This window comes from Protobothrops mucrosquamatus, unplaced genomic scaffold (genome assembly GCF_001527695.2).
Source record: "Protobothrops mucrosquamatus isolate PMUCROS unplaced genomic scaffold, P.Mucros_1.0 scaffold1588, whole genome shotgun sequence".
In the NCBI taxonomy this organism is placed as follows: domain Eukaryota; kingdom Metazoa; phylum Chordata; class Lepidosauria; order Squamata; family Viperidae; genus Protobothrops; species Protobothrops mucrosquamatus.
In genome coordinates this window covers 424,872-441,893 of record NW_015387751.1, presented here as the reverse complement: position 1 = coordinate 441,893, position 17,022 = coordinate 424,872, and the positions used below count along the sequence as shown (strand labels likewise).

Sequence of the window (17,022 nt, the reverse complement as noted above, 5' to 3'; positions counted from 1 at the left end):
TGATTACATCAGGATCAAAACAGATTTTATTGCAGTTTTTTTCTATCACAGCAATGCCTGATCAAGGAGCTGATGAAATACAATGTCAGATTTATGAAGACTAAAGTTTCCTCAAATTAGAAGCTATAAGGAATATAAGTTACACTGATTGTCAAACATATACTTTATATAAATAGGCTGGTAATGATAAAGTCTATTCAGGTAAAAGATTATTTTATTTTTCAAGGCCTCTCCCAGGGTGCTTGCTGTTGCTGCTTGGATGACTAGTGATTTCCTATAGTATATGTTAGCCCAGTGATGGCGAACCTTTTAGAGACTGAGTGCCCAAACTGCAACTCAAAACCCACTTATTTATCACCGGGTGCCAGGTGGGCATGGCCCACTGTGTGGGTGTGGCTGTGGTGGTCATATCAGACTGGGTGGGTGTGGCCAAGGTGGGCATGGTCACCTCAATGTTGCTCATGGGGAGGGATGCCTGTGGGGGCCAGGCAGGGTTCGGGGAGATCCAGGGGGTCTCTGGCAGGTGGGGCAGTGGGCAGGAGGCTCATCCTGCAGGGTGAGGCAAGGCAAGGCAAGGCAGGGCTGGGGTGCCATTGTCGCAGGGCGAGGCAGGGGCTGGGGCGGCTGCTGCCTGACACCATCGGACCCCGCACACAGAGGCCAGTGAGTGCATGGGGGCCAACAGTGTCTGTCAGCAGCCACAGCCTGCCGGCCCCTCGACTGGCGCACTCTGGAGCTCCGCAGCCCACCACCAGAAGTTCAGAGAAGCCGCTTCTGAGCTGGACAAACGGCCAACAGCTGAGGAGGCAATGCAGTGGGTCGTCCCCGGGAAAAGGAGAGCATGCGAGGCCAGGAGAGATGGGACCAGAGGGAGGGAGGGAAACCAACCGTGCTGGGATGCATCCGGCCACGTGGGACCTCATCGAGTTAGCAGGCGGCTGGTTGAAGAGGGATGGTTGCCATCTCCGGGGCATGGCATGCGTGCCCACAGAGAGGGCTCCGAGTGCCGCCTCTGGCACGCGTGCCATAGGTTCGCCACCACTGTGTTAGCCTCTGAGCATTACTTATCCTTATTTGTCTTGCCCTTAAATCAATCAAACTTTATTTACAACATGCATACTTTTTGCTGATTTAGAAGAAGAAAACTTAAACACTTAAGTACAATTCTATCATTAGGTATGCAGGCATGATAGATTGCTGTGTGAGTGTTGTCAGAGGTCACTAGAGAATGGAGGTAGAAGGATGCGCAGAAACTTCTGAAGATGGTACAAAATGCTTTTATTAGGATATCTATTAATCTGAATGTGCACTCTACAATATTTTGACTATTGTGCTGATGGCTTCTGACATCTTTAAAAGGTATTTATCTGATTCTCTTTTCAGAAACTAAGGACATAATCTTGCCTTTCTCATTTGAAAAGGCCCTTGCTTTAACTCACTATTTTATCTTTGAAATACTTCCAGCATTTCAAATGGCCCAGATTGGTTGTTTAAATGAGATATAGGCCTTTTTGTATTGATGTCACTTTTATGACACTTCATCCACAAAAGTTATTTTAAATGTATTCTTTTGAAACTACACAGAAGTTTTGTTTTGGTGGTCCCTTGGCAGTTGGGCCAAGAAGTTAGGCAGCAAAAGATTTGTTTAGTTGCTGTTTTGTCACTGATTGTGAATTTTCTTTATACCTCACTCATATTTTCTGACAATAGTTTCTAGATGTTTATCTTAACAAAATGTATTGGATTTTTTAAATTTTTTATTTGCCATCTAGAGTCACTGTTGTAAGAAGGGCGTCCAAAGGAAAGAAAGAAAGAAAGAAAGAAAGAAAGAAAGAAAGAAAGAAAGAAAGAAAGAAAGAAAGAAAGAAAGAAAGAAAGAAAAGAAAGAAAGAAAAGAAAGTTTCCCAAGGACCACCAAGAAGGAGAAATTGACAAAATTTTGTTTACTATTTTTTCTGATCTCAGTAATGGACAGTCCTGCAAACTGATAAAGAATCAAACAAACAAGAAAATACTGTCTATTTAAAGAAAATACAACATATTATTATTTTGTCTAGTCACCTCATCAATGCAACAATGAAGCGTGTCATTATGTGAAACCAGAATGACAACAATAGGCACTTTATGCAATAGGCATAAAGTGACCGTGCCAAAGACAAGATCAACGCATTAAAAGAAAAGAGACTAAGTACTAAGTACTAATAGTAGAAACAGACCATGATCCTGCCTGTTCTCCAAGTCACTGTAATTGTCTTTTACCACTCTCTTTGAGCTGATGATCTGCTACAAAGTAAAAGCAGAACTCTGGTGATGATCTACCCAGGTGTCATCTGCTAAGGAGGACTCCACCTGATTAGTCTTTCCCAATTAAATCAAAACTCCCAATTTTCTGTGCGCAGAAAAGAGAAAGGACTTGCATCATGATGGCTGTTGTTATTCTACCCTTCCTTTTCCTCTTGCTAGCAGTAGAGGAGGATGGGGAGGAAGACCTACTGACATTTTCGTATGTTGTATTTATTTTCAATGTGAGATATAACTGAGATAACATATATTCACTTGAGTATTAACTAATATATCAATGAATTACGAGTCAAAGTAGTTACTGATAATGCTTTAATCACAAGCCCTTTTTCAGAAATTAAGTTATTTTTTATAGTAAGTTAGAGCATCTTTCTACAACCTCAGGGCACTTCAGACAAGGATCTTGGAATGCATCGCCTTGAAAAGAATGAGGAAGGATATAAGAGCAATTTGTCAAGGTAACTGATTATCCTTGTGGCTATATACAAGAGGAAGCTGGATGGCATTTCATGGATGGTTTTGGATTTTTGCACTGAATGCATGTTGAACTCAGTGGCCTAAATGACCTCTTTCAATCCAATCAGTGCAACATCAGATGAGAAATAATATGCCAAACAAAAACAAAACAATTTAGTATATGTAAGCTTATAAATCTTTATTATATTTTTAATCTTCAGCCAAAACAAATACACCTAATGAAAAACAAAAGTGTTACTATTTTAGTAGGTCATTTTTGACAACTCCTCAGCTTTTTCCATCTTTCTTTGTATTCTCTTTCAAAGATTGTCATGAGGAAGATACACAGAAGATTCTTTTACAGAAGATAGCAATATGTAGACTTGTCAGCAACTGATATCAATAAAATAAACTTCCAAATAGTGAATGGTGATCAATTCTAGGAAAATTGACCTAAGGGTTTCTGAGCAATTCATTAGTAGATCCATACAGTGGAGGCTGAGTATCCAATGATTTTCCTGACTGGGGAATTTCCAGGTGTGTGCTTGGAGAATTATACATATTAAATGCTAGTATATCTGGAAAAATAAAAGAATGGAAATATTTACTGTAGTCAACATGCTACTCTGCACTTTGAAGTTAGCAAGAAATTAGATCAGGGGTGTCAAACTCGCAATGTCACGTGACGTGTCACGACCCATCGTGACTTTTTTTCCATTGCCGGCAATGGGATTTTCGCCATGATGCATCTGACCCGCCGGCCGGCAGTTTGACACCTCTGAATTAGACAGATCATCTCTGTCTAGCTCTATGATAATGTGAAAAAAATTCAGTTATTTCAATTGGTATGCAAAGAAAATATGTAATAATTTAGCGCACTGACTTTCAGATACTGCAGCAGAAGCTTCTAATTGTAACAAAATGTAAAGTATAAGAGCAAGTAAGTCAGACTACTGTTTATGGTTCATAGGTTTTATTAGATAATGTATTATGGTATATAAAATATGTTTACACCTGCAGTGAAAATTGCTCCTGCATATAATAATCTGGAAGTTATCTACCACAACTTCAGGAGAAGAATATTTGTATTTTTCAGGTCAGCTGTAATCTTCTTGTAAATCAGATTACAGCAATCTTTAAATTCCCATTTTTGTATTTTGCCCACAGATTTTGTAGGGGTGTGTAAAAGCTTCAAAGACAGGCTTCACTTTGCCAAAGAAGCACCTACTTAATGTCTCATTGTGAAACAATGTGGTCTTCTTGTTTACAAGTGCTTCACTCTGTTTTGGAGTGATATAACCTCTTCTCAAGATGATCAGTCCAAAGGAAGCCTCTGAGAACTGAGAGCACCCTTCTCTTACTTCTGCCAAAGTGTTTGCAGGTAGGCAATATTGGTAAATGCTTTGGGACATCTCTATGTGTACTGAATGTGGCAAGGATAAAGCCTCTTATGGGATCTTCACTTATATTTAGTGTATGATTAGAACATGACAGAAGAGAAGTAAACATATAAACACAATCCACGTAATTCTACACAAAATGTCTAAGGGGATATGGTAATGGCCTCATAACTGGATGTTCAATTTAGCTATCCAGGCAATCGGTTCTGGTGTTTCTTTATGCATATGCAGATGTTCTAGGGAACCAAAGAATGCATGTTGGGGGCAATATTGCACAATATGCTTAACACTGTGACACAATGGTTAAAATGCAGTATTGCAGGCAAATTCTGCCCAGAACCTGATGGGACTCAAGGTTGACTCAGCCTTCCATCCTTCTGAGGTTGGTAAAATGAGGACCTAGATTGTTGGGAGCAATATGCTGCATTGTAAACCATCCAGAAAGTATTGCAAAACATTATGTGGCAGTATGTAAGTCTAAGTTCTACTCCTGTTGCTAATAGTTTGAACATCATCACCACAATTGCAAAAAGGGGGATCTTTCCATCCTCACTGATACAGGACAGAGGCACTTCTTCCAGTATCACACCTTTTAGCGAACATAGTAAAGGTCTTCCATGTTAGGCCACTTTAGATGCCCCATAAATAAGCTCACAACCACTGAACCTGGATGTACTTTTCTCCTGTACTGGTGGAGAAGACTAAGAGGAGTTACTTCCACAACACTAGTTTAAGCAATTCAAGGACACACACATCATTGAAGCAAATCAGATAGTCTCTTCACTTTGATGAAGTGGATCATGCAGCCTCCACAGCGTGAATCACTTTGTCAGAATGAATCTATGATGCATTGCACAGACATAAAAGCTAGCCCTCTCCATCCATGCATCTTAGTTGGTGATGAACTTTAACAGTGCTGATTCTATCAAAATCCAGTGACAGAACACATGATCATTTATCTTTTTAATTCCTTTCCTCTCATATTTAATTTTGAGGAACTCGGTGAATTGAAGATTAATCTATTGCTTAAAAGAGAGTTTATGACAAATTGCAAGGCCTATCATCAAACTTTCTGATTTTAGGCGTTTAAGCATGTATTTGCATCCAAATAGCTCTGCAATATTCTAACAGATATTTACCCTTGAAATGGTGCAAATGTTGTATTTTAGAATCAGGTGAACCCAGTGGGAATGTATAGGCAAATCTAAGGCAGGTAGTCCACTTGGACCAGTTGATGGACATTAATAGGTACTAATTATGCTGCTCATATTGCATGAAATTAAAAGGCTTACAAATGTCATGAACCATTACCCTTCCATTTGAAGAAACCTACAACATGTTAGGAGGATTTAATGAAATTATTTTCATTATGCTATGGGTAGCCTCAATGATATTGCAGTTTACCTATTTAATTAGGTTTACCATTACTAATATAAAAATATATATTTTCTCCATCAAACTCATACTTTAAACAGCATGTTAATCACCAGCATGTTTTCTATCCTTTTGTAAGCTTCTCAATGAGAGGTCCTTCCCAAAAACTAATAAATAAAATACAGGGTTTTGTTAATTTCTTATCTTAATTTAAAGCACAATCAAGTCTGATTGAAATACTTCTTCTGTAATATCTTTATTTTTAAGAATGAGAAAATTAAATTTCTCATCAAATTTAGTGGTGGAAAAAGAGGGAGCTTATTTTGAACACAGGAATGAAAGAGCAGTTTTGGTGTAATTGTTTAGACTTTCAAAAACAAGCCAAACACACAAAAAACCTGAACAAATTCTGGACTTCTGAGGAAAAAATAGTAAATTGAAGATGAGCAGAATGAATAGCTGGTGAGTAGATAGGCTCTAAGTAATTTTTCTGGACAAAGAGTGGACTTGAGATCACCCACAAGTGCTCCACACAGTTACCTTTCTCAAGGAAACTGTAAGTCTTCAGTAAGTTTGATGGAAAAGGCATCAATTTGCTAAAACCATCTTTCAAAAGGACACTTTCAAAAAGACCTTTTCTAATCACTTTTGGAAATTGCTTGTTAGCTGCTTTTCAGCTATTAGGAATCTTTGGATCAATAAGTTTGACAGCAATGGGTTTTTTTCTTCAAACTTTAGCAACAGAGATTTTAAATACAAGTTTAAGGACTTAAATATATTTTGGAATAAACAGCAAAAAGGTATTTAGAATCTTGATTTTGGAAAATTACAAATGGATTAAGGATTGAGATGGATTTAAAATAAGATTTAAAATTAATTATTAGAATTCTTCCCATGGAAAAATGTTTTTGTTTTGAATTCTCTTTAAAAAATGATCAGAATCTGAAGGTTGGACACTAGAAGGAACTAAAGATTACAATTAAAGGAGAAGAACACTTAAATTTGACTTACTAATACAGAATGGAGCAAAATACTTTAACATCAGATGTATTAAAGGATATTTGTGAACAATGGATGCAGAAGTTAATTTAAGTTCAATAGATAATGTCTAAAAATATTAGGAAAGAGGAATAAATTTTATCCAAGAAGACAGAGACTGCTCTGAACATAGATTTAAGAATGGCAGGCTACAAGAATGATATGCAAAAAGATGTTACACTGGATATACAAGTGAAATCAGCTAATGTCTCAATAATTAAAAGGAATATACAAATAACAAACCAAAAGAGTGACCTGGATATTGTTCCTACATTGGATTTACAAAAGAAAGGTGTTAAAGTTTTGAAGAATTTTGGGAGAAAGTATGTCAGCCCTCCCAGGTAAAGCAGATAGGGAACATGACAATATGAACTAATTTTACTTTATTGCAAGCTTACATTTAAAGAACCTTGCTAATCTGAAAATACAAGCTTCCCACCGCCACTTTTAATTGCTTGTCCCATTAGGGCAGGCATGTCAAACTCGCGACATCACGTGACGTCGCGTGACATATCACGACTTTTTCCTCATTGCTGGCAATGGGCTGGGCACGGTTTCAGTATGATGTATCTGGCCTGCGGGCCGGCAGTTTGATATGCCTGCCTTAGGGTGAGTCCTTTCTAACTTTCTTTGTGAAGCCCCTGGGGGCTCCTGCCTCTCTTGCCTGATTGTTTGCTTGGCAGCATCTTTTCCCCTCTGTTCCCCAAGGTCACCCACACATTCTGTGACATTAAAAAAAATAAAAATTTAAAGAAATTTAAAGAATTTTTTTTAAAAATAAAAGAAATCAAGTTCTGAGACATTATTTAAAGGGGTTTAACAATCAAGATTATTAAAAATAAAAGAAGTAAGCATAGTGGGTTTATTTGGAAAAGACCAAAATAATTAATAATATATATGTTATCTCTGATAATCCTTAATGGTGTTTTGCTGATCAGGACTGAATGATGAGGAATATGAGGAGAAGAGATCATTTGTTGTATCTGAAGAGAAGGTGATAAGTCATATTTGTGATAAAGGGGAAAATCATTTATTTAGACATTTCTTTTCTTTTTCTTTATTGTTATTTTTTCTTTCTTTTCTATTTTTTCCTATTTTTTCCCTTTCTATTTTTTTAAATTCTTTAACTTTTGTTTGTGTAAGTTTTTTTTCTTTTTATATGTAATTTTTAATTAAATTACAATTAAAAAACCCGAACAAAATTCTCCCGCTATAAAAATGTGTTTACTTCCGCAAACTGCCAACAGAGGAGCAGAACTAAGTTTCAATATTTGTACATGCTAGCATTTTTAAAATTAAAAAAGTTGGAAAGCATATACATGTGCATCAAATCTAGTAGTTTCTGCTTGAAAACTTTCACTTACGCTATACAAATGTCAATAAGGATTTTGTATCAGTTTGTGATGGTTGTATTTAGTTGACAGTTCCTGCAATAGAAACAGCTGCCACATTAATGGTCTCTGCTTGGTTTATTCTTCTGGTTGTCTATTCCTTATCTTGCTGTTTACATTTGGCCAGAGGCAAAAAAATATTAAACCAAAAGAAGCATCTCAAAACTTCCCACAATGCAAGAGAACCAACATTATTGCCTTGAAACAGAGATATATCTCACCTCATAAAGTTTCAGTAGTAAGTAGCTAAATATTGCTGTGCAAAATATTCATTTATTACTAGCAGCTGAGTAGAATGTTTTATGAATTTACTAGCGTTTTAAAATGCAAATATCTTATGCACTAAAACCAAGAAGCAACAAATAATAAATTTGACTTCAAATCACTGCCTTGCTCCACATTGACTGAACTGTTTTACATTTCAGAAAGAGTATGGCTTTAATTACTCAATATCTTCTCAGCAGACTTCACTCTGCAACCCAATGCTAAAAAAAATTATCGTCAACGTATAACCAGTTGTTTAATGACCATCTGAAGTTACAATGGCCTCTGAGAGTGTGCTTTGCAGCCCATAAAGCACTTCTGGCTATCATAAAACATTGTACTACCCCCTGCAGTCACATGATCACAGTCTGGGTGATCGCGTTTGCAAGTACAAATGGTTTCCAAGTGCTCCATGCTCATTTAATCCCCATTTGCAATCCTATCTGCTGGCTTCCCCAGTAAGTCAGTGGGGAAGCTGGCAGGCAAAGTTGTGAGTTGCTGCGCCTGCAGAGAGGACTCCCTCTTATTTCTGGGGGCTGGCTGAAAGAGAAACTGCTTGGTGAAATGGAACTCAGACCCTGAAAAATCTGAGCTCTGTTCCTGCAACCCACCAGAGCAGTTCCCTTGTGTGCACAGAGGACAGCTGAAGTTCTCTGGTACGAGGCAGAAACAGAGCTCAAATCCCAAAAATCTGAGCTGCATTTCTTCAGTCTGTTGGAACAGTTCCTATCCACACACAGAGCGGAGCTGAACTCAGCACGCAGTTCTTTGCTCTGTCCACTTATGATCAAGGAGATTGCTCAATGACTGCAACCAAGAGTGCTGGGATTGCAGTTGTTGAGTGAATTAGTTATATGGGCGACTCACTTAACAACTCTTTTGTTTAACAACTAGGATTCCAGTCCCAATTATAGTTGTAAGTCTAGTACCACCTGTAAATGGATTTTTGTTAGAGGTAATTGAACATAGGGCTTAAAACTACTTTGATATTTCATCAAAATATCAAAGGACACAGATTTGTCCTTGAGGACGTTTGAGGACACAGATAAACCTCCAAGTGGCCTCAACAACTCTCTAAATGGCCAGCTGTCTGCAAGGAGTATAAATCCTTCAATTCCCCATCATCCAGACAGAGCTGAAGAGGCTTCTTAGATGAGAAGTGAAACATCTTCAAAGTAAAACAAAAAAGACCAGTTGCCTCTTGAAAAAGCACCTTTGGGATAGCACAAGGAAAACAGCTATCTAATGTCCAGGTTGGGGATGCATTTTGGAAAGAAAGTTTATATGGCAGTATAGGTAAATGTTTAGTATTGCTTTTACATTAAATGAAACAGGATCAATTTCTATGCTGAATGTGGGTCATCATAAATCCATAAGAGGATTGGCCAATATACTGTAACATATGGAGAAAGGGTCCTAATACTGAAAGAAAGCAATAAAATATCAAATTATCTGTCTGCCTTTTTTTTACCAATCTCCATGCTTGATTCCCTCCTCCCAGATTGGAAAATTACAATTGTAGAAAATTATGGTGGGGGGGCAGAAGAATTCAGAATTCAGAAGATTTATAATGCTCTGAAATCTTTTCTATGGGCCTCAACAAATGAGAATTCTATATTAATATTATTATAAATAATAATAAATAGAAGAAACAATATTGAACTTCATTTCTATTCTACTAAGAAAGTTACAATCCTACATCTTAGAGTTAGACTTGCTGGATATCGTTGTTATTCAAATTAGTATTTTAATGCTCAGTAATAAGCATACCTTTATTTTATTTCAAGAGAGCGTTGCTCTAAGAACAAATAAAGCAGTATTATAACCTGAATAATGAAACACATTCAACATTAAGATTTTTCATTGACATGTATTTTAACATTATACAAGTGAGTTTGCAAAATTGTTATTTCCTAGAAATAATGCTTTATTTTATATTTTTGTAGAGTAAAGTGTGTAAGAAATAATAAAAGCAGGAATTTTTATGAAGAGAAACACAGAATAGGAGATTAATCTTAATTAAGTGAATAATAGGCCTGTGAGAATCAGGCATTGATTGATTCAGATTATTTATTCAATTTGGAAAAATAATATTGTTATGTTTCAATATTCTAACAAAATTGTTGAACTGCATTGATTCAATTCAGATTTCCAAAACCAGTTTGGAAATAGGGTTGCCAGGTCTGCTTCCAAAAAATAGTGGACAAGTGGGAGGGGGGGTTAAGTAGTAAAAAAAGTAGACTGTACAGCTGTAGATTACGTACCATTTCATCATAAAGGTTTTGAATAAAAAAAATGTCCATTATTTTGTGAAAAAAAATAGTGAACATAATGTGAAAAAAGTGGACTGTCCACTCAAATAGTGGACACCTGGCAACCCTCTTTGGAAAAAGCATATCACAAGTGCATCTAAATTATTTGAACAGATTTAGAAGCATTCATTTTCCAAAATTAAATTGACTGATTTTCTCTGAAATCCTTCATGGGATGGAACTGAGTCTATTCAGAGGAAGACAATTATCTCTTCCTCAATTTCTCAGTCCTCTAGATGCAGAACGGTAAAAAAATGAAGCTCCACTCTTCTTTAGTCTGGTGTGGGGAAAGCACAAATATCTATGCATTCTTATTGTATAACCACAGAGTAGAATGAAATCTGCAGGTTAGCAAGAAATTTATAAAAAGTTCCACAATTTTACAAAACTCAGCATCCAACTATCTGTGTCTCTGTGATTTTTTTCCTGTGGAGTCATATTGAAACAGAATGCAACTTCTTTTGTAGGAACTATCCATGCTTTACTTTAGGCAAACCATATTTGTACATTTCTGACAATATAATCAGGGGTGTCAAACTGCCGGCCCATGGGCCGGATGCATTATGCCAAAACAGTGCCCACCCCATTGCCGGCAATGGGAAAAAAGTTGTGATACGTCGCGACACGTCACGTGACATTGCGAGTTTGACACCTGTGATATAGATGATAGAAATGCCTTTATTATATGGGTTGCCATGGTGCAAAATGAGCCGAGGGGGTTGAGTAGCCCATTCAGGAGCCACACTGAATGTCTATTAATAAAGCCAGGAACACTTTCAGAAGCACTTTTGGTCAGTCTTGAAAAGCTGCTTTAGTGACTCCCAAAGAGATGATTCGTAAAGCACTTCCAAAGCATCTCTTTCAAAAATTTGCATACCTATCACACGGCATCTTTACAACTGACTCAGGTTTGTATAATATGAGGGATTCCAAGGAAGAAATGGCGATCAGTTCCTTTCCACTGTACGAGTATGAGCAGCATAAAACACGATAGCCATGCTATTAAAACAGTATTAACATAACTGCAACCTGGATTAGGATTGCCTGCTGAATTTCTAAATTTGTAATTTAGTGTGCAACCAAAGGAACAGATAGATAATACAGCTGCTACTGTATTTACTCTGAACTGTATGCATATTGTTTGCTTTTGTTTTGATAACTCAAAATACAGGAAGAAGTTCCAAGACATTCAGGTGAGATGGGTAGTATAGAAATATGATAAATAAATAAATAAGTACAAATGGTCCACCTGAACAATTTTTGCTACAGGAGATTTGTTCAGAAGTAGTGATGCATTTTCTTGAAAGAAGCCTCCAGGTAAATCTACTACATGCTAGGATAAATCTGAACTTATTTTGGTCTAGTGTTTACTGACCTGCATAACACTGGAAGCAAGGATTTACTTCTGACATTTTTTAATCGCTAAAGGCCTCTCAGAGTTTGTGAAAACTACTGTCTTCACTTTATGTAGTCTTGAAAAGGTGACTGATTTCTTAGATTATGATGTTTTCCTTTTTTTTTAGCTTGACCAAAATGTTATGTTCACTGTGTAAATATATATTAAGCAAAGCTAAGAGTATTAGCTAGTCGCTCATAGTAAATTAGAGTGCAAATTCTTGCTGTGGTTGGGTGCTTAGCAACTAAAACTTGGTAGACTTATTTAGTTATATCAGAAAGAAATATAAGTCACTATGTTCTCATCTATAATAATTTATTCATTTGACAAAGGATAGCACCTATGACAGATTCTAATCATGTAATTTGTGTATCTAGATATTTATCTGATCCAAATTACTGAATAATATTTAGCATGCTGCAGAAAGGAAAAAACAACAACTAAAAATTCATTAATAGACATCAAGGGTCTTGCAAGATACTGCAGCAGTTTATCAGCACATAAATAGATTTGTTTCAAGACAGAACATATTTACATTTTTGTAACAGATATGGAAACTTATTTCTTAAAAAGGATATATTCTAACATTATTACATATGGCAGTTCATATATATATGAGGAAATGCAAGATTATAAAAATTTCATGGAACATACAATTAACAAATTATGTTAAGATTAATTTTCACTCAGACTTTGTTCATACAATTTTTAAAAGCTAGCAGATGGTTTGTGCATTAGACCACAATAAATTATAACACTTATAAAGACAGTTATGTACCAGGAATTGCAAAGAATCCAGGCTACAGATGACCCTTCTGATTTTTAATAATCTCTGTAATTGATGTACAGGCAAAAAAAAATACACAGATGTCTAATGTGGTTTCTTGATGAAGCACAAATCACTTCCATTTACTCAGGCAATGCTTCATGGTCCAGTTCATTTCTTAATTAAAGACATCAAGATGCACACAAATGGCATTGAAAAGAATGTTTAGTGTGCTAGATATTCAGCTGGGGGTTTTGGATACTTTGCTTGCTTCTCTAAACCCATTTATCATTTCCCTTTAAAACATGGCTAAAACACTTTTAATCCCCATGTAACTAAAGATATTGTGGCTTCTCCCTAATTTGTTTTTATTATCTGCTTGGAATATTAAACTATGTTATCAAATATTGGAAGTGATACATAAAGGATTTTTGCAAAAAGAACCAGTGGGATTATAGCTAGGCAAACACAGCCTTCAAAACATCAAATGTACATTAAAATGTAGAAGAAATGTTTCTTTTACTAACTGCAATTAATGTACAATTTAACAACTTTAGAAATATATTTATAAAACTATGAAAGCCATTGTTACTTCTTTTGAATTTTTTAAAGTGAAATCATTTATATGGGTCAAAGATTTTCTCTTATTCATAAAAATAATAAGACGTGAAGATTTCCTTATTAACTGTTCTTTATAATTGTTTGCTGTTACTTGGGTTAATTTACAACCAATTTGCAAATGTTGCACTTATGAAAGAAATTTATATTAGATATCACATTGAATATCCCACAGAACATATTAAACAAATCATATTAGGGATTTTCCATTAGTTATTTGTGACTAAATCAAACACAATGTAATATAGGAGGCAAATTAATATACTCCAAATTAAGCATGAAATATGACCTCACTTTGTATCATTTGAAAATCAAAATCTATTCATGTTAAGGCTATTGTTAAATGAGACCATCTTAGATGTTCTGGGGTGCACAAATTATATTAAAAGCTGTCATTAATATTCAATCTATTATTTTTAAATAGATTTTCACTTTTTTTACAAATGTTTGGAAATTAAATATTTTTATATATAATCCTTATTCTCTGTCCTTCAAAGCTTATACTTATTTACTAATGATTTTTCAGGATATTCTGAGCAGCCATTGTCCATCTCTCTCAGCTAACAAGAACCAAGAAAAACCCATGTATACTGTTTCACAAATAAGGAGATATATTTAAACATATATAATATGATAAATTAAATAAGCAGTTGCTTAGATTTATCCTTAATATCAAACTACTACTCCTAAGCACGACAGCTTGAGATATTGACATGAAAGCCTTTCAAATATAAAATGTTTGAGCTCAAAATGCCACAACATCTCTGATTTGCTGGAAATGGGTCTGTATGTGTGAGGGATAATAACACATTTCCAAATATTTTTTTCCGTGAAACTATGCAGCTTCATATTCAAAAGGAATGTTGTTGGTTTGTGGGGAGCAGAGTCGAATTAAAATTCTGAAAGTTGTACAAAACCAATACTCAAAAGAAAATTGCCTTTTGAGGAATGAGAAAGCAGACTTTCTCAGGGAACTGCAACTAGTTTCCAAAGGATGCATGACACAAATATTTACAAGAGGTTTTTTTTTTAAAGGGGATTCTCACTTCTTAAGATCTGATGAACTATGACCAAAAAGGAGCGTACAGTATATGAAATTCCTCAGCCTGGTTTTTATCTCTCTCTCTAATGTTAGCCAACACAGAATCTCTAGGATTAGAGCGAGTATAACAATTTATTACCAGAGACAAAAGACAAATCAAGAAAATTATATCCCTTGCTTGTGAATCTGCCACAGCATGTAACTGGCACTACAGAAGGGGGGCATTGGACTTGTGGACTCTGGTGTAAACCATGAATGCTATTCCATTTGTTAATATATAATGTTGCACATTCTTGCTTCTCCTGCGGAATCTGACTTGAACTCAGTAAAGGCTTCCTAGAACACAGCTAGACTGTATATTCAAACGGAGCCACTTTAGCCATTGGCTATCAATATAACAGTGTAATGTTCATACCTGCAGCAGTTTAAATCTGGTGGTTTTTTTTTTCATGTTAATAGAACACCCTGATTTGGCTTCTGGGCCTTGGGGCAAAAGGCCAGTGGACCATTGGCACAGAATTGGACAACTTGCCCCAGCCAACTCGCTGTGGGACAATTCAACAATTCAATTTAATTATATAAAATAGTTTAAAAATATTTTAATTTTTGCCATTCACATTTCATTTTGTCCCTCTTTGATATCCTTTCTTTAACAATTCCATTCCTCTATTTCTTCAATATTAGTATAACTCTTGTCCTGTGGCGAATTGGAACATGGCAAGTTGGCCGTGGAAAGTTGTCATAAATGGAATAATCAGCATTTCTGTTCCAAAACCCCCCTCTCTTTCTCTCAGAGGAATTCTTCCACATGAAATAATAACTCCCATAACTTCTTGCCTTTACAGCAGTGGTCTTAATGTTCAGTTTACATTTGACTATAAGCTAGTTGTCCTGTGATTGATCCACTTTTTCAGTTAACAGGGGAAGAGAGATTGCTTCAACAAGCTAGCTATTCTTAAGCTGCTTTCCTGAGCAGTGTGCTGCTTGCTTACCAAGCAGGAGATGTGAACTAACAAGCTCCTCTTTCTGACCTTAATCAGTTGATAGATATTTCCTTTCTCCTCCCATGTGGTTCATGCCTCACTGCCAAACGACATAATAAGGGAAATTACTTGTGCTACTGTGTACCTTTCTACGGGCTTTCCCCATTGTTCACCTAAATGTCCTTTCTTCTCCTTTAGAAGCTAAGTAATAGAGCATCCAGTTTCAGTATTTAAAAGATTTAACAGAATTTAACAGAATAACAGGGTTGGAAGGGACCTTGAGGTCTTCTAGTCTAACCGCCTGCTAAACCTATACCATGTCTGACAAATGGCTGGCAAATCTATATTTAAAAACTTCCAGTTTTGGAGCACCCACAACTTCTGGAGGCAAGTCCCATCTCACTGATTAATTGTTCTAACTGCCAGGAAATTTCTCCTTGCTTCTAGGTTTCCTTCTGGTTACTCTTCCCTAGACCAGGGTGAGCAGTCCAAGGGATAGAACGAAGAATGGGGAGGGGGCTCTAAAATCTGATCCCTAAAGGCAACCCTTTGTAAGTAGATGCCATGAAGTTTCCTGCTTGCCAATTTGGCTTGTGGTGGATAATCCATGATGCTGTAAGTACTGCATTTTCATTAATAAGCCCTAATTAATTGTAATTATACTGACATCTTTTCTTGTGTTCACCTTTTTTGAAATCCAAGCTGCAAATTCTAAATTTTCAGGTTAGAGTTCAAAATTGCAGCTGCATTAGTCATGATATAGTAGTGACATATTTTCAGTGGTATCAAGAAATAAATATTTTTAGAAATTCTGGTTGACTTACTGTCCTGGACCGGATTTCTTTGGCGTAGAGAGGTTTCAAGAATTCTGAATCTCCTTCTAGCGTTAAACCTTTTTCTGTAATCCTTAGGTTTCCCATTCCATCCTGAAATATAGAAAAGAGTCCCATTACTATGATTTCATAAAATCAAGGTTGCAAAAAGAAAAAGAAAATCTTAGGGAAAACACTACATAAGCTTTGCTATTCAATATTTTGGCTTAGGTTTTGTGAGAAAACTGTTTCAAACAAGCTTAAATTCATGTATTTAAATCAGGTAAATGATGTCATCTGGGAGAGAAGCTATAAAAATGAAGTATTCTACACACTGAATGACTCTCTTTCTATCTGCAAGGCTCGCTTTTTTTGTTTAGTAATAACCTCATTTTGCCCAAACAACTTTACAAATATCCTATATAGTTAAATATGCTCATCAGAATTCTACAATAAAAAAAGAAATAAAAATAATGTTCAAGTGCTGAAAAACAATTGACCAGAATGAATGTTTTTATGCCCCCTTTAATCTATAGCTTTTTATTTTACTTTGTAAAATTTAGCACAAGGCTGAGCATCATTCTTTGGTGGATGGCTACATCTCCTTAGAAATCTATAGATGATTACATGTAAATGAATGCTAAGGCCATTATTGTTTTTTCTTTTGCATCCTTCTTCTTTTATGTCCTTTCACATGAACTAGATTAGAATGAATTGCTGTTGACAAAGATTTGAACTGATAGTCTTGAAAGTTTTGAAGTTAGGCTGAGGACTAATCCTTTCTCTAGCCATTAAATTCAACAGTAAAGCAGATTATCAAAAAACTTGTCATCTGTCACACCAAGCACTGGTTAAAACAATTCTTATGG

General features: G+C 36.0%; 1 protein-coding gene across 1 annotated transcript in view; it reads right to left on the bottom strand.

Annotated features, from left to right (window-relative positions):
* Positions 1-17,022, bottom strand: part of SGCD (sarcoglycan delta) — a 126,771-nt gene that overhangs the window by 54,436 nt on the left and 55,313 nt on the right. The window contains exon 3 of the mRNA XM_015822482.1: positions 16,166-16,267. Coding sequence (XP_015677968.1) covers positions 16,166-16,267 — 102 coding nt within the window. The remainder of the gene's footprint in view (positions 1-16,165; positions 16,268-17,022) is intronic.